This window comes from Choristoneura fumiferana, chromosome 5 (genome assembly GCF_025370935.1).
Source record: "Choristoneura fumiferana chromosome 5, NRCan_CFum_1, whole genome shotgun sequence".
NCBI classification, from domain to species: domain Eukaryota; kingdom Metazoa; phylum Arthropoda; class Insecta; order Lepidoptera; family Tortricidae; genus Choristoneura; species Choristoneura fumiferana.
In genome coordinates this window covers 18356190-18380182 of record NC_133476.1, presented here as the reverse complement: position 1 = coordinate 18380182, position 23993 = coordinate 18356190, and the positions used below count along the sequence as shown (strand labels likewise).

The 23993-nt window shown below is 37.4% G+C and overlaps 1 protein-coding gene and 1 long non-coding RNA gene across 9 annotated transcripts in view; both read left to right on the top strand.

Annotated features, from left to right (window-relative positions):
* LOC141428304 (rho GTPase-activating protein 23-like) overlaps positions 1-23993 on the top strand; it is a 385604-nt gene that overhangs the window by 27394 nt on the left and 334217 nt on the right. For all 8 annotated transcript variants that reach the window (XM_074088230.1, XM_074088235.1, XM_074088234.1 and 5 more), the window contains exon 3: positions 23328-23671. In XM_074088230.1, the coding sequence (XP_073944331.1) occupies positions 23328-23671 (344 nt within the window). The remainder of the gene's footprint in view (positions 1-23327; positions 23672-23993) is intronic.
* LOC141427838 (uncharacterized) lies at positions 11471-15683 on the top strand. The gene is made up of 3 exons (XR_012451371.1): positions 11471-14539; positions 14673-14804; positions 15400-15683. It is a non-coding gene; the product is annotated as an uncharacterized lncRNA (long non-coding RNA).

Below are 23993 nucleotides of genomic sequence, written 5' to 3'. Positions count from 1 at the left end.
CGGCCGGGAATCGAACCCGGGACCTCAAGCTTCGTAGGCAGGATCTCTTACCCCTCGGCCATCCATCCATCAATCCATCGGTCGTCAATAAGTGTAATATTTATTAGTTTTTTAATTTTATGCTCTTGTTGTACAATCTACTATATTATATGATGTAACTGTTTTTTAATTATAAACTTCCAATGAATTCAACTAATATAAAAGAATCCTCACTACATGTTAATAATGTCGTAACATTACGACACAAAGCAGAAGGCCGACGAAATAATTAATTACAACCCCATGTTAATTAACTTGATGAATGCGCATTTATCTTCGATGCAGCTAAGTTCTGCTTAGAACATGTTAGAACTTACCCCTCCTAGGGTTGCAACCCCAATGGATGCACCCTTATTATACAAGGGTGCGTTCATGATACTAAAATTATTGGAAGAGGCAAATGTTTGTTGTTTGTTTTTTAAAACGTTATAAATGTTTATTGCTTAAATAGAACAAATAAATCGCCGGCTGACAAGCAAAACTCACTAAAATTTCTGTGACTGCTCTTCTAGAAGTCGTATCTAGTTAGTAATTTCATACTGAGATACGAGTTTTATTGTACGTAGGTATTTAGTGACTTGTAGTGACCTTTGCTTGTGACCCGACGAAATGCCATAAGGTAAACGCACAAGTACTCGTCACGTCCAAATAATTGATGACTTTAATTGCAGTCATATTTGCAAGAGAGGTGACAGCAGGGTTGTTGTCTATTGGGCATTAGTGTGTCGATCACTGTATACGTTTACCTTAAGTGACAGATTGGAGATTATTGTATCATGTATACGACAGTGTCACTTCACTTGAAAGACGTTCCCCGTTCAAGGTTTTGATTAAATAACTGAAATTCTGAAAGTACCACGTATTTGCTCAGAATCGAGAGAAGAATCGAATACATCTGATGAATTAAATCTGAAGGCCTGCTCCGAAATTCGAAAATCGAAGTTCGTATCGTACCGTCCCTCTCACTCTTGTAATTAATAGTATAAAAGTGTCAGAGAGACGGAACGATACGTACTTCGATTTTCGAATTACGCCTTTCTTTCTGTACGTTACAATAGTGGAATACCAATAAATAAAAAATAACGAGGTTGCATTTAGGTAATCCAATACTGGCCGTGATTCTATTAGTGTGATTTTATTTGTAAAAACGGCAAAACGCAACTGGCAGGTACAAAATACGATAGAAATATTATGGCCTATTGAACCTTAGACCTTTAGAAGACTAAATACATATAGTTAGCATATGTGTTATTTTCAAAATCCAGCCAGCATACTCAATTTCATCTAAATCCTTCCAGCGTTTTTACATGAAAGTGTTAAAACGCACACACAAACTTATCACTTTACATAGTAAGAACTATATTTTTATGACACTTCCAGCAGAAGTCTACAGGTAATGCAGTTCATATTCGGTACAAGTGCATTTAATGTCCTCAGTTTCGAATGAGTCACACTGAATTCTCAAAATTTATGGTTGGCATGGTGCATGGGGCAGATAAGGCTTTGAGGCATAAAATATTCACGCGCCATCATATAAGAATATTATCTGTACGTGGTACAGGCAGCATCAAAGGAAGATAACACTTTTGTACATTTGTCAGTTTACAAACACAAACATAAAGTTGGGTAGATATATTTTTATTGCTTTCTGTTCTATCATCAGTAGTCTTAGCAGCGCGTACCTTGGCTTACATTATTGAAGTCTTAGTAGGATTTTTCCTGTTATAGTAATAAATATAACCTATGTAACTCAGGGATAATGTAGCGTTCTAATGTTCTAATTTGAGTTTATTCGTAACAAACATAAATACCTACACAAATACAAATGCTGTTTTTCATAAATCTGTAAATTTTTAACCCCTGACGCAAAAAAGGGGTGTTATAAGTTTTTTTATTATACACTAAGTATTCCTGCACAGACTTATTTGTGCTGATTCCGGTCCAACACATTAGGTGCAAAGATATGAAGGTATTGACTGAAAATCAGTGCTGTGTAGTAGGCACATTATATGTACTTACTGCAGCATAATGCTGAGTCGAGTTCCTTTTCGACTTTATCAAACGTTTTTTTTCTGTAAATTGTGTAGGTATTATTTTAAATTTGAAATCGAATACTTATACTTATTTTTTTGCATTAGAAAGAAGGTAAGCGATCTTGATGTGTCTTAATGATCATTTACAATCTTTTGGTATCATAAGTAATAGTTACCTACTGATTTTTTAAAAACGTTTTTCAATAAAAAGACTCGTCAATATTGTTTACCTTATTTCTAATGCTAAAAAAACGAAATATTTATGTCTATGTCTAAATCATTCCTGCTTCTACTAATCTTAAATATAATACTTATTATGTAGCATGTATGTACTCGTACGATGCATATCATCTCAGTTTCAAACTTTAGTCGGCTTGCGAAGGGTTGTGTGGGTGTCTCATTGTTTGCGTTTGACTGAACTGGAGGAATTGGCTTGTTAAATATTTCAAGTTGTGTTTTAGTAAATATTCGATCTCGTCTGCTTCTTGTTTGTTTGTCTCTTCATTTAATTTTATTTGTATCCTCGATTTAAGCAGGTAACTGCGTGAACTTAAAGATTGCGGAGAACTGTTTTCATTTGAGTTTTTCTAAATTTTTTTTCAATATCTTCTCAGAGATTTTGTAACATTTATATGTAGAGAGATGACTTTTAAGTAGACTAATTTTATCTTGAGAAGCTCTGGTACACTTTATACTGATAAAAAATATAAAAATATCGGTAGGTTATGGTACTCGTACTAAAATCTCTGCAATCGCATAACCCCTAACCCATCCGCTAAAGAACCTGTACCTCTGCTCTTACAGTCATCCTCCCATCAGATGCCTCTAATGACTTGCTCATTAACTGGGCGGGCTCTCTTATGGCTTCATTAGAGTTCGCCGTCATTTCCATCAGATTGGGAAGAGAACATAGCTTAAAACCGATCGTTTAACTGAACATGCGACAAGACGCTATGCGTTCTTTCTTTGACTTAGAGTGCAGATTATAGTGTCCATTTAATTTGATTGTGTTTTGTTGATTTGCAAACTGATTTGAAATCCTAAAAGGCGGTTTCACCACCCATTGATTAATTTAGAGACGGCATCACATTTATTCGTCTAATAAATTTAATCAATGGATGGAGAAAAGGGAGTTAAACTACATAGTTATTTTAATTTGTTATAAGTACAATTTGTTTTGAATATTCAGATACATATATCCAATTATCTCCTTTTAAAAAGTTGAAATGCCTTTTCGATTTTGTCACAAACGGACAAGATTACGCGTCGCTTCACATCTTCGTGTTAAACTCTACCGGTTCTAAAACATTTTACCTGTTTTTCTGTAATATTATATCCGTACTTCCTTCTTCATATTTAGTTTGCTTTTAAATCTGCCTTCTCGTAGTTTGTGGACCAACCGTTCTCAGTAATCCTTGCCCCCTACTGGTCGACGGCAACATGTAGCGAATTTAGATTACAATCGTATTCGTAACCTCTCCGCTGCGGCTCTGCCTTTATTGTTCTATTAATGACATTTATAGTTGCTTTATTAGTTAGTGAGTCTTTGATTGGATGCGAGCGAAAATAGCTCCAAATCTATGTGGATGATAAAAAAATCGGGCCATATGCAAGGAACTAGGTATCCAATGCCAGTATTACATCACACGATATTTGTAGGCCAGTAGGTACAGATGGATTGACAGGATGGACCCATGTCTTCCCGTGAGTTTCGTAAAAAACGACTAAGGGGCTCAACGTGAGAGTGGTAGCAGTGTAGTATATGGCTATTGACAACTAAGGCCGCTTGTAGACATCCGTTGTTTCACCGGACAACTGACCGTTTTTTTGCCGGACTTGTGGCGTTGTATGGCTACGTCGCCGGACAAGTGTCCGGTGCACACACACATTCATTTTAAACCAAACAACACTGCAAGTCCGGCAAAAAAACGGTCCGTTGTCCCGTGAAAATAACGGACGTCTACAAGCGGCCTAACTCCAGACTCCAGCTCTGCGGTGTGGCATGTAGGGGGATACCATCACACTATTTTTCCCAAGAAATTCGTCGTGAAGATTCGCTACTGAACCTCATCTATTGACAACGAACACTGAGTTACGTATAGCAGTTGGAATGCACTCCAACTGTAGTTGCCCTAAGAGCTGAAAGATCATCATTATTAAGAACTTTTTTCTCCTGTCATTTGTTACACGATACTGACTTACTCATAGGAAAAGGAAAGAAAGCTTGAATATCGTGCTGTATAATACTGGTTTGAAGTGTGCAGATCTTCTATAAATATATATATCTACATAAAGGGATTTACAATATTTTTCATGGATTTCAGTGGTAAGTAACCATCAAACTAGTATTTTTATATTAAACCTGTTCTTACCCGTATCTGTCCATGTTATCGCCAAGCTTTAATGTCGTTTATTACAAGCTTTTATTTAGTTTCACCTGTCCCGTTGTCTGTCTGTCTGTAGTCAAATCTTGCAAGTGAAATTCGACCAACTTTCTGTAGTCGGATTGACTTGAAATTTGGCATAGTTATGTAAATAACGTGACATACAATAATCTAGTAGTCCAGCCAGGATCGTCTCGGACGGAACTCGTCAACGGTTTGATAAGAAATTTGGTATGCAAATGTAGTTTGGGTGACAATGCAAGTACAGTCAACAAAAAGTACAGTCAGCCAAAAAAGCTTATATTAAAAATGTTTTTTTATGGTTAGGTTATTTTTGAAAGACAAGTAGTAGATAATAGTTACGAGTATTATGCGTCGACTTAAATGGTTGAATAGGTAGAGCGGTAGAGAAAAGTTATTACCAAATGTAAGTTATAAATACTATTGCTGGTACATAAATACAATTTGCAAGCTACACAAGGATTTACAACCCATTATGGTACCATATCGTAAAATAATTTAATTAGTCATGACAACACGATATAGCTACCAACAAGACATTAAATGTTACGAGTATGTCTTACAGCTGCTAATGATTAAGTAAGAAGGTATGCAGAAACGAGTGCATTTTAAGAATGTTCTTACAACCACCACAATAAAACTAGTTTTCATATAAAAAAAAATCACATCGAAACCAGTCCATCCATTATGTGTCCAGACATTGGCATAAAAACTATAAAGCTTCTCTTTTCGCGTCAGAGGTTAAAAATAGAGCAAATTTTAAGCGCAAGGTAAGATAAACTACAAAAAGTACATGCAGGCGAAGCTTTTACCTCTATAAAAGCTCGTTCCCCATAATCTGACAGCAGATAATCCCGTTGGTGCAACATCAGTAGAATAATTGTTTTCCGAGTCAGCTGGTTATTACGTTAACGGTTTGCGTGAGCGCACCTGGGGAGCTACTATGAAATTCAAAAATCGAATTCGAATGGTACCGTCCCTCTCACTCTCGTATTAAATAATAAAAGCGACAGCGGAACAGCAAGATACGAAGTTCGAATTTTACACTTTAAATGCCGCCGAACAGTCCCGATCGCCACCGAAAGTGCCCGACTATTGCCGAAAGCGCCCGACTAAACACGAAAGTGACCAAGCACTGAAAGTGCTTCGATAAATTACGAAGGTAATTGCACCATGCCGATAGTGGGGTCAAAAGCTCTTAAGATTAGCGTATGGAAAGAATCTATGGGTAACAGTAAAAGTGGGAAGTTGTTGAAGTTTATCTGTTAAAGCTGCTTTACAGTTATCAAGTATCGAGCAGTTTAATGTTTCGCTCGAAAATCACAATGAGGGCTAACGCGTATGAATTCGCCGCTAGAGGCGCTAGTGTAGCGTGAGGTCTCCGAAATGTCAAATCTCATAGTTTTTGGGTGAGCTACGCGGGTTAATTTATAATTAGAGTAATTTTGTGAATATTTTGCAATATCTGAAATTAATTATGGCAAATATGCGTTCCGGGGAAATTAATGTCTGTGTTTTGAGACAGTTTTGTCTTTCGGAAACCTTTGTCCTCCCTTTTTTCCGAACAAAATGGGGACTATGGAACACTGTGGCATGCTCGATATTTATATGGTACGGTTTTAAGGTGTATTAAATATGATTTTAATCTAAACTTTGTTTTCACTTTGTAATAAATAACAGACTTTGAAAGCCATACTTAAAAACCTCACGCAACAGTGCGCCATCTAGTGAGACAAAAAACGATAGCCCTCATTATGTATGTATTTTGATTTGTTTGAAGAATTTTGTAGATCTAATGGCGGAACGATGTGGCAAGAAGACTTTCAACGACATTTTAATACTTTTTAATAATTTTCAACCTTAAATGACCTCATCACGATGTATATAAAAACAAAAATAAACTGCAATTATGTACATTTGCATCAAAACATTCATGATTGATCGTCCGTCATCAATAAAAAAAGTTAGTTTGTGTTCGTTGAATTACAAATCAAAGTATATTCATTTATCAGGCTTTAAAATAGCAACCCTTTCGCTAATGCTAATGAGGCAAGGGCCGCCCTTTGAAATGTCCTAATCACATAATGTTGTATTTGCGCGGGGATAAAGGGACAAAGGAGTCCCGTTCTGGTAATTACATGGTTTGGTGATCTGACGCATGCTAGCTACACGTGAGCATGCGGACCAGCCGACGCATTGTTCAAATACTGAACTTGATCGCAAAAAGGCATGTTTAATTAGGATCTTCGGGATTAAATACTTAGGATGAGTTTTTTTAATATAATTAAGAGGGGGAAAACGAACATGCGGGTCGCCTGGTGGGAAGTAATCACCACCGCCCATGGACACCTGTCAACACGAGGGGTATCACAGGTGCGTTGCCGGCCCTTTGAGAGACAGATAGACACGTTTTTAGGGTTCCGGAGCCAAAATGGCAATAATGGAACCCTTATAGTTTCGCCATGTCTGTCTGTCTGTCCGTCCGCGGCTTTGCTCAGGGACTATCAATGTTAGAAAGCTGTAATTTTGCACGATAAATATGCCAACAAAATAGAACAATAAAAAATTCAAAAAAATTTTTTTGGGGTTCCTCCCATTGACGTAAAGTGGGGGTGATTTTTTTCTCATCCAACCTTATAGTGTGGGGTATCGTTGGATAGGTCTTTTAAAACCATTCGGGGTTTCTAAGACGATTTTTTGATTCAGTGACATGTTTGCGAAATATTCAACTTTAAAGTGCAAATTTTCATTAAAAAGTGTTTTGTTTCTTTTCTTTTGTACAGTAAAGAGTTTACGTACAGACATACATACATCGCGAGAGTTGTGGATAACCGGTGCATGCAGGTCTGTCACAAGCTATTAGTTATTGTGGCATTCGAAGCATTTTCGTTCAACGGTGGAAGTCTTCCGGATAATGAATTGCTACAAACATACACCATACATGTTATTCTTAACGCCTTAACTTACTCATTATGTAGAAATCCACCAATCAGCAGTCTTCGGGAGTGGCAAGCACCGCAGGCGGAAGGCTACAACGATTCTAACACGGTGTAATCTACAATGCGATCATACAATCAAATGTCAAAACTTGCAAATTATCCACGTTCGTGACTGAACTTTAAGCAATCATCAGCAACGCAACGCATCAGTACGTGTGCCTCGGGTGTTGGGAATTCTCAACAACTGACAATATTACGGGGTACGGAGCGTATTTTGAAATAATCAATTGCTATGCAAATTGCGTTATATTAAACAAGAAGGTATTGGAAATTTCACCTATGAACTTCAAAGGTTAGTGAGCAACGTCACCCTCTTATTTCCTCGATGGCGTGTAATACAAATCACCTCGACTCAAAATAATTTTATTTGCTTACTATGTTTAATGGAATAGTTGAGCAGTTCGGGATGGAATAGTTGCGGTCTTAAGGTAGCCACTACCCAGGTCTATTAACAAAACGTACTCATCTCTATGACAAAATATGTAGTAGATGTCTCAAGGAAACAATAACTAAAAGTACAATGACACCAGATGATACCTGTCTAGGAATTCTAACTTTATGATATAGATGAGTAGCAAGTTTCTTCCACAATCTTCATCTACTCGTAAATATTTCGCTACCACACTATAAAAACTAATGTATTCTGAAACACACTCTCGTTGAGATAAATAAGAAATCAGATAATTTAAGACGCATTCATTCTTACCGGAACAAATCCCTCTAAATAGCCTGTCGCATTTTAGTGCCATGGACCGACAAAGAACAACAAATATGCAAATACGATACGCTTTCACAGTCCAAATCCGTTGCTCATTCACGAGTTAATAACTAGTGTAAAGCTAGAGATCACAGATCAGCAACACCTCGACTTCGTGCCTCAATTACGAGGTAGGGAGACGTGACCGGCATCACAGGGATCGGATTTGAATAAGTAAATCACGCCGCATCCCGACTCATTTGTTACTAAGAGAAAGGCTTCGATTCTTCGCCTCAGTGCAATCGCGAGGCACATCTACCAGCCAGATGAATCGTCATGGGATTCGACCGAACTGTTCTGCAATTCCATTCGCCGTTATGAACTAAATGAATGTGGGAATTGAGAGTCAGACGTCAAATGAAGTTTGGGTTTCATTTTGATGATAGGCAATAATTTTAGCTATAAGTACCTAAAATGTCGTGTTTAGGAAACTAACTACCCAGATATTAAACGTAGGTAATTAATATTTGATAGTACATATTTCTAAAGTACCTACTGGTAATACCTATTGCAATCTTATGATTGTCTGATGCTAATAATATCGAATAACAATCGTTCGATTGTATTTATTATACGCGAGTAATCCGGTGTTCTACTTTAATAAGGTACTGAAAGTCATCGTTGAAGTAAAGAACCACAGCTCAATTTTTCGTTAATTAAATAGTGTTTTGTTTTTCATATTGCAATTTCAGTTCTTGACTTGACCAAGCAGGAAAAATATCTCACACTGCTGAACTCAAGTATTTTGTTCTGTCGTAAAATACTCGTATCTGTTAAAATAAATAATAAGCTATCAAATTAAATTTTATCTACGTTTCCATGCGCTTTGTTTGAACAAAGCAAGATGAAATCAGCAAATAAATTGATATTTTTGTCATCTTTACAACCGTACGCCTCGTGATTTATACATACCATTTCTACTGTCTAAACAGAAGAGATGGCAGCTCAGACTGGCCAATGAATAATTCCGAAACCGTAGGTGTTTCCATGATCATAACTGTTTGTCACTGTCGGATAATTTAACATAATAGGTTGGATATTCACTTGAAAGACATCTGAAGAGAAATATGCTTTCCAAGCAGGTACGCCCTTACTTTTACTAAGTACATTATGCGTTCCGCTAGTCAGAAACCGCGATTCTAGATTCGGTTTGTGCCATTTGAGTTTCTCTTAATCTCGTACTCGTAAGCTTTTGTCCTTACGTGGTATGTCAGCAGGGACATAAAAATTTTATCTCCAGGAGAAAGCCGAGTATTAAGGTTAGGTGGTTCGTTTCCGGATCGTATCGGGCGCGGTCGGGCCGCGAGATCGTATCGCGGCGACAATTTTCACGCAAACCGTAGATGTGCCCCTATCAGCCTGGCATTGTATTGCACAGAATTTGGCTGCACAAGAAGGAATCTCTATACTAATACGATAAATTGGAACACTTTACATTGTTTCGAACTGTCGATCGCGATTTTTACTCTTGTTATTATTACATCCACTATTTACCTCGACGTTTCAGTCACATATAGTTGCGGTTGTCCAACTACACTATATAACTCCTTTACGTACTTTAGGTAAACTTTGTATGTTACCACTTCAAGGGTATTTTTGTACTACCCTGATTTTTTGTAAGTACATAAACAAATCTCTCAAAAAATGTATTTAGTTACCTATCTTATTTTACATTGCGGAAGTGATCAACGTCTGTTTGTGAATATTTTCCAAGACAACTGTACTGGATGGGGCCCTACACCAGAGAGCAATGTGGATGAGTGGTAGAGAGGGGAAACCCCGTCTCTCTCTTTCTCCCTTTTAATGGAGAGAATTTTCCTTATACATAATATTAGATAATAATACATTATGTTAAAGGAAAATATTAATTAAATTGGCCATAATAAGTTGTGATCATCTAACAGTTAGGATCCTACGTTGTGTACTTTTTTGTTTTAGTAATCCCAATGATCTTTTATGTGGTATGTCTGTAATAAGCAAGATATCTATCAGGGCGCAATAAATGTGTCTAAATTAAGTTATTTAAAGCTAGAGATACTTGGAATTCAATACATATAACTAGTATAGTGTGAAAATAGAGTGTAATATGGAAAATAGAGTGTAATATGGGTGAGTAAGTAAGTAGAGTGTGTAAAGGGTCGGGAAAGGATAAGAGTTGACTGAAAGAAATTAACGGGCCTCCACGGAGGCCCGGGGGACCACCTTCCTAGCCCCCTGTCCCCTCCTTACACTCGCCTGCGATTGGTAAAATAACCCGGAGGATGATTTACATTTACTGCACTAACTGCGGTGCTAGTCAACTCAAAAGAGGACAGATTAGATGGAATGAGTAAACCCAATTCCAAAAATAGTAAAAAGGTGGAAGGAAACACATCCAATCCAACCAATGCTTGATTCATATGCTGCATATCTGTGCAATACACACAGGTTTTAGTTGTGTAACCACTGGGATGTCTAAAAAGATCAAAACCAGTGAATTACAAAGTTTTGTGATAATGCCAAGCTGTAAACAGACATGACAAGTGTATGGTTTTGCCCAGAACAGTCGGGGGGTTGAGACGGCAAGCCACTTTTCACTGAGCATCTCCGCTTACTAATGTAAGTATCAACAATGACACAGCTACTTTGGAATGCGGCCCACAACCATCCCAGTCGTCCTGAACAAGAAGTAAGGTTGTGGTGATATAATAACATATCAACCCTGAAGTAAGTGTCCACACTCAAACAATATGGAGCCATAAGGAAGACAAATCTTTTCATCAAGCATCTCCGCTTACCAATGTAAGTATCAACAATGTCATGACTACTTTGAAATGCAACCCACAGCCAACCCAATTATTCAAAGTGAGGAAATTAGATATAAAAGTTGTAGATGACATGACACCATACCACCACAGATTTGTATAGTGTGCTGTGAATATCCGTGTATACATACACAGTACACAAACACATGAATAAGCATTTTAGTAAAATTGGATGTAGAGTTCAGCTACAATGCCTGAACACATAAAGTTTAATATCATTATGAATCAGGTTACTCACAAGGAGCGGTAGGGTTATGATAGACAAAAGGAATTGCCATGAGATAAATGATAAGCATTGCATAAAACTCATTTACTCAGATAACCAGTACCTTACCTGGAGCTTCCCCAACTTCACAAAGCAAGTAGTCATAGATCATAGGTGTACATATTAGTCCAATAAATGGTCATAATATGTTTGAAGACACAAGAGGACAGATCTCACCTTGTCATAACAGGGAATCCAGATCCAATCTGAGATTCTCTGACATCACAAAGCAAGCTTTTAAGTTAAGAGCTATTACGCTATTGGGGGTCCCAGAGGGAGGCCCAATCAAGCACCATCTCTTAGTGATGACTTCAGCTTAGAGCTTGAAAATGTTAAATTACACAGGTTTTACTGATGGCCGGTCAGCCTAACTCAGCTCAAGTGTAATAAACCATTATTCATTCTCCAATCTGCCTTCACTAATAGACTACAAATACGGGTGAAATAGCCGGTGACAAACAATCACTAGGATTACCGTTCACAAGCCTTCCACCTAATCAGTAAGAACCCGACACGCCCAAAGTAAGCTATTAGAGCCAACCTCGAACATGACGAAATTCAGACTCTAGTTGGGCCAGGTAATAGCCCAATGGAGCCCTAAAATAAAACACTGATGAGTTATGATCGCTTACTGGACAATAAGCACCCAGATAAGACTTTATGGATTGTAAATATTATGAAATTAAGGCAGCTCCGCATTACCTCATCTCTGTAACCCAATACTGCGCAATATTAGTCTACAGAGACTACAGTTCTCACAATTACCTCACTCTGAAAGTTCATAGAATGCTGTATAAGCCGATTCTAATCCATTCAGAGCTACACAATAAATAACTAACAAGTTACAGTGTGAAGTGAGTGTAGGTATATGGTGTGATATGATGCATAGATACCATATAATATAAGTAATAATAGAGCAAAACATGTCACAGGACACAAAATAATTGTCTGAATGGGTTATGTCGTTCTCGAGGCAAATAATTCTTAGCTCAGATAGGTCTTTCAATGTTAGACTTGTGAGAGATGTAGATAGTAATTCTCGTGATAGACACTATCCCATCCATACAATGAAGCAAAATTATGATCAGAAAACGCATTCGCAGTGCATTCTCACATATAAAACACACAAAAGGTAAGATTAAACACATGGTCCCTAGGTTTCCCTAAAGATTTTCCTACAGTTCTCACGCCCTAATGCAGTATAGTCTGATTTAAGAAAGTTCTCGGTTCCATTATGACTTTTAACAAGGATTTCTATAATCTAATAAGGAAAGAACCTTCTGACAGACAGGATTGAGGTAGGATGGAACCAAAAACTTCTCCCAAATCTGACATACTTCCTAACCATACAAAAGCATGCTCACTTACCTCTTATTTACCTGATAAGGTAAATAAACAATCCCACCTGGTATTCACAACGCTACACAAACACATCACAAAATGCCTATTTTTCACTACACACAACATGCATCACGCTCCTAGCTAAATTACACTCCCTATTTCGCACCAATAATAATTAATCGCGGAAATCTAGATCAAACTATATGGACCTGCCTAATTCTACACTTCGCGAGAGAATCTCAACCCTGCCTAGCGGTTTGGCACGGAGGTTGAAGCAGCCTTCAGATAGTGCCAACCACGGCAGTCCCATTTGTATCAAAAACAATAGGAGCCACGCCCAATTTGTGAGCAATTCTAGGAATGAATCTACGTTCTAGAACTTTCTTTAACCCAAAGGCAGTCGTGAAGCATATCCAGACACGCCACGCTAGCACGCTACATAGTCCGAATACCGACAACGCGAATCCTTGGAAGAAAATGCAACAAGCACCCAGCTTCAGTCGCGATCTGAATAGGGCGCCACATTCTCAACCAGGACCCACACTGCAGGCACCCAGAGACCACTGCGGCCACGTGCCGGGACACGCCCAACAACCGACGATTACAGGGATAATTAAACAAGCAAACTACAGAAAATAACGAGAAATCCTGCTAGGAAACCAACAGTATCTCATTGCTATTTTCCAATAAGAATTAAACAAGAAACTCACAAAATGGGAGATTTGACAAAACCTGAAGCCACATACCTGATGACGGGCAGAGTTTCTGCTTACGCGCCGAGAGCCGAAGAAGGAAAAGTAAAAGTGAGCGAGCCCGCTCGCGCATCGCTTTTTATAACCTCGAGGCTTCTAGAAACTTCCATTCTTCCCGGAAACGGGGTTCTCAAACATATCTTACTTACACCTCCCTACTACTCCTCCTGTATTGCCATCAACAAATCGAAAACTCCAACACTGAACAAATTCATCATCATCATCATGCAAACCGATACACGTCCCACCGCTGGGCTCCGGCCTCCTTTCAGAACGCAAAGGCCCGGGCTCCAGCCCCCCACATTTGCCCAGTGCAAAGTATCAACTTGCTAAGAGAATCAACTGCTTTCCCAATTGACTTGACAAGACAATTATTCCTGTAGTTAGTCGAAAAATCTTCATTTCGTATTTTTAGTACAATTTATGTGATTTTTGTTGTTTTGTTGACTGTGCTCGTTGATACTCTTAAAACCGCTGCATCCCAGAGCACAGTGCTGTCACCAATCCCACACAAGTACGCCAAACCCAAAGTCAATCAAACCTGCGTCGGAAGCTGGCCAAACCCAGCTCCCAAGATTCGATCCAAACAAACAGACATCTAAACAAACAAACAAATAAATGAATAAATACATAAACAGAGCAAGTCAAAGAAAAGCCTGTAGAAACATGAAACGTTACCCTAAAAAGTGGTAAAAAATTATTTCAATGGTAATTTCTAATAGACTTCTTCTCGTCAAGCCTATATTCGGTCTCCGATTGGCTATTTATAAATCTCACGTTCCTTATTGGCTGTAAAATTTTCAAGTTAGGAAACATTATACAAATAAAATATTACATAATTTGAATTTAAATTATTTATGTTAATAATTAAATATCGAATTTTAGCTGAAAAATACATGAAATTTCTAAACGGACTAGCTCTTAGGCGCATTAATGTTTACTAAAACCGTATCTCAGACAGCTCGAACCAGCTGTTGTCAAGTAAACGATACTCGAAAGTCTAACTAGAATTTGATATCAAATACTAAACAAAATGCAATTATAATTATTGAAGTTACTAGTTAAACTCCTAAACTACCAAAATCAAGTATTAGTTTAGTGCAAAACCCTTTCAACGGTGGAAAAATGACACATCAAGACAGAGGTAAGTCTATGCTTTATTCGAACCGTTTTGCTATGATTATTTCCGAAAGAAAAGCTGTTTTTCTGGTAAAGTGTATTTTCCTTGTGTAAAATAGTAGCCTCTATTATGTACTAAGATTATTTTTATGTTTCAGATAAAATCCAAGAAATAATGGACCAAAAACGTTTCCATTTATAGGTTAATTTTCCTCACTACTATGGGATGTCAAGAAATTCCAATTGGAACGACACATTTTTACTCCTATAATTGTTCACGACGTTTTCAGGTAAGAACTTAATAAGAATTTCATACTTATAGATAAATCTAATAGTGAAAATGTCTTAGGCAAAATACTCCATAGTAAGGAAATTTTCAAACGTTAATAGCGATTTATTTGGTCAATTGTATGAGGTAATTTATGTTTAATTATAGTATATGGACAGCAGAAAGAACAGATTTATAATGAAAACATGGATCGAAGCTTAATCATAAAGTCTATTCAACCTGCAAAATTTGACACTCCTGAAAATTTCACTTTGTTATCTGATCAAAATCTATAGGGTTTATTTGGGTATTTATCATATAGACATACTGTACTAAGTCAGGAGGGATGGAATTTATAAAGATTTTGATTATAAATACCAAACAATTATTAATATTAGCCTTTACAAAATTTCAGCCCTCGGGTTAAAATTCTCAAACTGAAAGGACTAGTTTTGACTCATTTGAGTGTTTGATCCGAACTAAACCTATTTATTCTGTATCAGAGTCACTATTAAGATGAGATTAAAGTAAAAGTACTCAGATCTAACTTGTATTTTTTACAAGAATGCTATATCCAGGATATCATTAGAGCGATTTCAAATAAATTTATATTTCAGGAAACTTCAGTGCTTTCCTATGGATTTTACAATCAAAATTGCCTACGGCAGCACGAGGAACAGGAAATGGAAGGATATCAGGATTGGAGAAAGGATTTAATGGGATTTTCAGGAAAACATGGGAAGCCTTAGAAGAGTTTCTTAGCCTACGCATTTTTTGTAAATATTTTAAGTTACTTATGTACGCTTTGCTAGTAAATCAAACCAATAGTCCTATTAGGCTTGGTTTTAGTTGCTTTTGCCTGTAAAATCACAAAAGGAGAATAAAATTACTTCTAATTACTCTCAGATGGTTTCATTAAATTAGAAAAATAGCGCCATCTACTAGTGAGTAGTGGAACCTCTCCGAATATAGCCCGATAACCCATAACTTGACACACACGCACCGCTCCTCACTAGAGGTCGCCACAGTCACGGCCTCAGCTCAGTAATAATGCCATCTATAGTCAAATAGCTAAACTTTCTACTTTACTTTATAACTACACTTGTATGCAGCGTGATTTAAACTTTTTAACAATAACCTGATGACACTGCGTTTCCAGAGATGTCACTACTTCAACGCGTGCGGAAACCGAGTTTTGATTTTATTAATGCTTATTTCTATAAACAGCAACTTAATAGTATATTATGATATATAAAGAAACTGATGAACGAATTGATTAAAACAGTGTATTTAATAAGCTGAATTAATGGAAAATGCATATTATGGAAAAGTGAAAGAAAATTTGTTCTCATAGAGACTATTTCCTATAATCAAGTAACAAATAAGGCAATAATATATGGAGTCTGCTACACAACCATGGCCGGGATTTTATGACTACTATATTTATGTCGCCGTCTTGTCGTTTATGGGTATTATATTCTGTGCAATGAACTTCCAACTGCTTTTATGCGGTTCTCTTTAAATAATTATGCTCGTAAAATATTGGTATATGGAACTAGATCTCCTGTTTTCGAGGATATGCGATGCTGAGTAACCAACAATGCCTAATGCCGTGTAATCTGACTAGAAAAAAATTTTGCAGGAGAGCGTTAAAATTAAACTGTGTGTTTATTATATACCTACCAACCCTGAAATTTCAAATTGCTAATTTTGTAGACGCGGCATTAGCCATTGTTCTTTCCCGACATTGCAGTTTCATAAACGGTTTGTGATGTGATGATCATTTGAGTGCCTATATTGATTAGCTAGAATTTGTAAATACCTTATCAGATCAGAATTTGAAGTAATCGTAAGTCATACCTACCTAACTTATCACAAAGTTTCATATTGAAATAAAGAGGCCCTCTTTACATTATCTCTAAAAGGATTTATTTGACATTCTTTTTACGTAGTTTTTTTTTGCATACAGCTCTGCAAAACTGTTTACACAGTTTTTCTGCAGGATACAGTCTCTATAAAAATATAAAATAATATAATGTGTAATTTATAATTACATGTTTTTTATATTGTTACAAATATGTTACTGTCTTATGGAAGAGTTTCTAATAAGTACTTACTTAAATATTTTTAAGGATCTTTTTAAACTTGTTTTTGTAAGTTTCTGAGCGGATGATATCAGGTAAACTGTTAAACAAATACGGTAGTTTTTTTATATGATTTTCTATCGCAGAAGTAGTTGGTCACTCGGGACACTTCATTATTATTTTTTGCTTTACTAGTATTTTCTTTAAGTTCATCAAAACTTTTCATGCAAAAAGCAATCGAAAAGTAGACAATGATGCAGGAACATTTAACGGTTATTTTTTCATAACCTCAAAAAAAAACTCTGTGTCTTCCCACGGGGAGGGTTACGCTAATATTTCGACATCCAAACAACGTAGTCTGAACTCTTGCGACAGGCGTGGTATCGCGACATCTGTCCCGTGGCTGGAGCTGTTAATATTCCCCGCGACACGCGACAGCGACGTACCACTTTGTCGCGCCGACGCGGATGCGTTTATCCAAGGCACCATCGATTTCACTTAACGCACTTCGCTTATTATTGTACAGTTATTTTTTATGTTACTTGGTAAAATACAACGTTCGTAAAAGTAAACGTCGGAGTTGTTTTTAGGGCGATTGCTACCTAACTTCACATTTATATAAAAATTTGATATGCATTGCAATCCTTACATCTGGGATTAAAAGGACTGGCTGCTGTTGTGAGTAAACACCAGTCTTAGCTTGAATTTAATTTGTCTTGAGCCGATAATAATGCACAGTTTGACATTAGCTCACACATACTCTTCTTCTTCTTCTCTTTTAAAATATGGCTTTTCTGTCCTAATTAATAGGACAATTTCGCCAGTGTCAAAGTAAACTCTCTTTGAGAGGGACGTTGTACGGTGGTTGTAGTTTTTGCAACTTGATAGTAAAATTCCGGAAACCACGTGGAGACAATTTGCGCATTAAAAAATGTCAGACACGAGAGCAATATAGAATTTTGTGATCACTGTTCACTGTTAAGGTTAATCGCCGCATAAAACACTATCAAAATTATACTTCAACTAGCCAAAGAAACAGAAATAGCAAAATTAGGTATTGTCTATATCCGCCATGTTCGAATGCTACAAATCGAATCCCACACATACTATCCAAGCCATGGCAATTTGACAAAAAGAACGTCGATTATGAGTACCTAGGTATTAGAATGATATTCTTTGAATTACATTAAATGTGTCGTAGCAGATCCAAAAAGGTATAGTGCGGGTAGATAAGTTGGGTCTTTAAATAATATAGTCATCGACGTAATAATATGAACCTATATGTATTTCGATTTGACCGTAATAAACGGGTGATCCTGATGTGGATGTGTATAACATCATCTACGTACCTTAATATCTGTTTATTGTCATCTCGATAATAAACGACCACTCGTTGCATTCGCTTGTTTCCTTGCACCTCCGTACATCTTATTGGCTGAAGAGGCTGTCCCACGCGGTCTTAAAAAGCCCAATTCACAAGAATGGCACATTTTCGCAAGTAAACAGATAGCGATACTGATTGAACAGGTACCCATCTTTCGGACGACCCATATCGGCTACTGAAAAATCTCGCGACCCCAAAGGATGTTGAAGCAACAGGTTACGATGATCTAATCGAATTGCTCAATGGCCATTTTACACCGAAGAGGTCTACGTTCACCGACAAGGCAAACAAACAAAAGTGTCATTATAATGCAAATTGAACAAGTTTTTATTTCTACGATTATTAACTCGTAGAGAGTTTGATTTAGCAAAAAGTGAGTCATTGTTGTTTAGCGAAAGCTGAACATAAGCCGTTTTAATAGATTTTACGCGACATATCATTAAATACAATTGACACTTTAGAAACTTGCGCTTTTGTCTCATAAATGATGGTGCTAGTTCACACTGAGCAATATAAAAATTTATAGTCTCAGCTATAGATGCTCAGGACAAATATTTTTAAGTAATTAAAATAATTTTGCTTACATTGCTGCTTTGAGAAAGTGTGTATTTGAGAGTTACCTAAGAACCCAATAAAAATATGTTATGGAAACCGAGTTTGAAATTACATATCACTTATATAAATTCAGTTTCCTACTATTTGAAAACATTATTTAGATTAGATACCGTGTATACAAATTTATAGTCGAAATGTACGTAATACGTTTCGAGCCAATCCGTGGCTCATACTCAAGGTGAGCTCGAACGCAAACCACTGTGTGACTCTTGTATCTATTTTAATAATCTCTGCGTCTCACTAGCTTCTTTGAAAATACACAATCTCAATCAAATAAGCATGTCGAGTCGCGCGGAACATTCTCAAATATTCAGCAACCATCCATCAACCCTTTGCCGATATGTTATTCACCCCACGTGCACCGCTAGGGTGGTCCCTGGTCTGCCCCCTACGTGCCTACGTCTCGTAATTACCTGTGCGTCGAATACTAAACGCATGTCAGTTTAGCTTGTAATGATAGTTTTTAGGAGCCCCGTGGACGTTTGATGAGAAATCGTCTGTAATTGTGGTCGGAACTGTCACTTTTAAATATCGATTTATACAGGGTGTCTCTGGCTTTAAATTCAAGCCGAAAATACAAACTGAGACATGGATGCACAGAAAAACCACAAAAAGAGACCAGCGCTGGGAATCGAACCCAGGTCCTCAGCAATGGCCACCGGTGGACAGGAGTCTAGACACGAATTTCTCCTATGCACACATATCTCAGGTTTCTTTTTTCCCGTAAAACTAACGAATTTGGAGTTGAAATAAAAAATACAAAAAGACTCCAAAAAACCAATCATAATTTAAATTCAAGGTTCGATTCTACTCAAAACTAAGCTACTTTTGTTTTGTAAACATTAAAAAATAACTTAAATTTAGATCATTTATTGATCCTCAAAGTTTATTGTTAAATCAGTGTATCGGACATATGTTATCGCTGTCGCTTGGTACGGTCTTGAAATATATTTTTTTTAATAATTTGACATCTCTAAGATAAACATTTATCAATGTGCCATTAATTTAGTATTGTATTAAAATTAAATTTAACTTGTATAAAAAAAAAGAACAGTGGTCATATTTTTTAAAAGTAGCAGAACAAAAGTAGCTCAGTTATGCGAGTATAGAATCGAACCCTGGATTTAAAGCCCCATGGTCAAAGACACCCTGTATAGCTTTTGAAAAAAAGAATGATAATAACAGTAATTTACCTATGTCTATACTTAGGAAGCAATTTGATTGTCTTTTTAACCCCCCATGCAAAAAGAGGGTTTTTTTGAACAAAATATTGTTTTTTTTTCCTCGCGTTCAAAGTGAAAAGTAGTGTTTAACGCTCGCTCTGCTCGGGTGGCTAAACATCTCGTGTCATTACGGCTTGTTTTAGTCCCTTGTTGAACAATCTACTATTGTTAGTTACGCTTTCACGCAAAAAGTACTCAACTAATCGTGATAAACTTTGGTAGTTTGAAGCCCATCAAAGGACAATAATATTATGCTAGTTTTATCCCGGAAAATTTTATTGTTCACACAGTCGTGCGATAAACGAACTGTTTGCAGACGAAGTCGCGGGCAACAGCTAGTATTTTATATTGTGTGGACGCCGGTAAAGAAATATATATTACCCGCCAAGGCCAAGACATGGTTAAAACCACAAACACAGGATGTTAAAAAGGTTATGACATTTTAAGTGTATTTTGTTAAGTTGTTTTATAATACAAAATTGTGTTGAGTTGAAACGTTACATTTACTCGGAAACGGTTTGTGAAAAAGGTTATCTTAATACGATCTTATTAGTGCCGAAAATATAACAAACGCGGTTTATTGCATTGTTGTGTGAACGCGTTAATGGATTAAAAATATATGAGTATTTTTTTCGCTTGCGGTAACTGTTTCCTTAACAACTTAACAGTTTTATGTTTACGCTGTTCACTGTCTTGCAGATAGTATTAAAAAAAAAATCAATCTCTTTATCTAAATTCTAAACCATAAATATAACTTTCAGATGTCCCAAAGGTGCACCCCTTCTTAAGCCCTCTTGACTCTCCCAGCGTTTAAATTTTTTGCTGTATCTCATTAAAATGCATAGAAAAACTTAATAAAGATGCTTTGATCTACCCTTATTCCCTTATCAACCGGAGAACAGCATTTTCGTGCTCCTAGAATTACCCTTCATTCAAACTCCGCTTCGTCTAAGCCGCTTTTTGCGTGCCAAGTTTGTTTCCACGCGGCAAAAGAATAAGGAAATCTGTACAAAGGAAATGAGTAACATTTCCCCTACAACCACTCTATATATCCACGTGTATATTTATAATAAAGGAAAATTGCTACCGCAGGGTACTATCAGAATCGAATTGCGTGGGGCAAAGCACGCGACCGAGACCCGGCAACTTTTCTTCTAAAGCATCAACAATCGTTTTGCCAGCTGTTTAAAGTTCAATATCAATTCCTCGAAAAGCATAACGAAGATTGCGTCGAACGCATCGCGCATGCGTTCGTTTTGGAGCGAAAAACGTCCACAGTGTTGTCATAGCAATGGCGCATAATGCACCGCCTTACAATGACTTCTTTCTGTTTTCCTTTTAATTGTCATATTTTAACTCTCGCGTGAAGTGCTTCGCTATCGTGCGATAAATTGCTAGTTACATTGTGTTCGCGCAAAGATCAGTAAACACAGCCTTTGTTCTATTCAAGTGTGGGCTGCGACTGAACTCTACAAGGTTTATTTACATTCGAGGTAAATAGTTGTTTATTTGCTGTATCGGTTCCTTTCCAACATTTACTTTATCGTACGATCTTTTTTTTTCCACATTTACATTTACAAATAGGTTTAACTACTAATATATCCCGTGGGAGTTAACGTAGCCTGTAAAAGGTATATTACTATTTACTATCCAATCGTAAAACAGGTTTGAACCGCGGGAGGTTCTTAATTAGCACGTAATTAATTCTCCATCGGCCGGCAGTGGTTTTACCTGTCCGGCGTTAGCCCTTTCATTCACAACTAACCGAAAACTCTTTATTATCTTCGTCCTTGTTCAACCGTAGGCCAAGTAAGAGATAGACGCACTTGGGGTGGTTTGGTTGTTTTATAGTGTCTTCGAATTGAACGGGACAGAGACGTTAGAGTAAAGTGGTTGGAGCATTCCAGTATTCCGTCTGTTGTGTTTTTCTATTAGAGCTTTAAAAAGGTCACTTAATTGTGCGGTTATAGTTTCCTTCGGCCTCTTTGTGTTGTTTGTAAAGACTTTTCAATGAATATATTCATTCATCAATCACATTTGTATTTGGATTTTAGAGGATTACTGATATAATGTTTATGCATGAGCTAAATATCTATACCTACCCGTCTAAGAAATGAAGCGTTTGCAGATAAACATGAGGGCCTGTTACATAACAAGTCGTTCATGTTTTATTCAGCATGCTTAAATAAATTGCGTGGTAGAGTCGCAACTATGACTATATATTGTTTGGTTTAAATTTCCCTAATGTCTTAGTTTCTAGAAGTACCTATTACCTACAAAGTTGCGTAGCGTACCATGCCTGTATAATAGAACTACGAGTATGTAGAGTTCAACAAGTATCTAGAATCTGTATAAATTTAATATTTGTAACCTGGTTATATATATTTTTTGTGTTACTCCGCTCGATTTAATATTGACCGATAACAGGAAAATGCCACTTCGAAAGCATCTTACGATACGTTGTAAATTGTAACCGTCAAATTTTAAACCGAGCGTTTCAAGTTTAAACTCAATGCAGTTTCGTATCTCAAGCAACCGGCGCAGACGCAGAGTCGCCGGACGGATGTGCATCGCAAGAAACTCTCGGACGCATGCTTGGCCACCGAGTTCCGCGCGCGATGCATAGATGGCGTTTTTGTCAATATTCAGAAGTTTGAAATTTTTTAGTGAAACAATCTGATAAATCTTTTCACGGAATTGTTTGCTTAGAGGTTGACTGTGAATGCTACTAGTATTCAATTGGACAGATAAGCGAAAAGAATCATTATGATCCATAAAGATCCGATTTCTTCAGTTTTTCATCCTAGAAATATGTGCGCAAATATTTAAAACATCTAAGTACGTAACTAGTAATAAGATATGTTACCTACTATACATTGGTACGGGGTTTGCATGATACATCGTTATTTCGTAGCCACAACTCAAACAAATATTTGTCAATTGCTCCCCAAACTTTAGTTCAAGTGGATGCCCTTGTTTATTCAGCGCTTAGGGGAATATTGAAGTTTTTAATAGCCTATGGTGTTTTTTGAGTATTTTTTCACCTGTCTATTCTCATGTAATTAATATTTTTAATTCCCGAACAATTTTATTTTATCACATAAAAATAAAATTACATAAGTACTCTTTATTTTCAACAGAATAAACAAAAACAAACCAGAGCTTAAGCCAGTGTTTCTGTATGTGTAGCTATTCTATCTAATAAGCCATTCTTAATCTTCGAATTTGCTTGTCAACAGATTGGCGCGCACCAATGGGCGACGAGTCGGAGGGGCGGGCGCGGCGCGCGCCGGCGCCGCCGCCGCGTCAGCCCGCGCGGCCGCCCGAGCCGCGCTCGCGCAGCGACATCATCGCGCTCCCCGCCCCGCCGCGCCTCATCAGGCCCTCCGAACACCTGGCGCTTGTCGAGTGGTCAGAGCGGAGGCACCCGCCTCTGGTCCCGACGGTCACGGTCATACAAGGCCCGAGGCCGACGCTGCCGCCGCCGCCTGTGCATAGGCCTGTGGCTCCCCCGCAGCCAAGGATGCCGGCTCCTACGCCTCCATCAATTATGAGGCTACCGCAGCCGAGGAGAGATATTCAGGTAATTGTCAGTCTGAATATTTGGGATTAAGTATGATTATCTAATGCACGCGCAATCTCCATCGTGTTAATTCGTGGCAGCCGATCCAGATAATACCTGAATTATATCAGACTCGTAATGTTATTCGTTTTGCTGCCTACGCCATTCTTGTACTATTACTTCTTCTGTGGCCATATGCAAATGCATCTTACAATATTAAATAGACAATCTCTGCGTACGGTTTATTTTAAATAGTACTTAGTTTTAAAACAGATACCAGCTATTTCCAGTCTGCAGTCAAAAGTTTTGTGCGCTGTTCAGAATTTAATTCTGCCTACTCTGG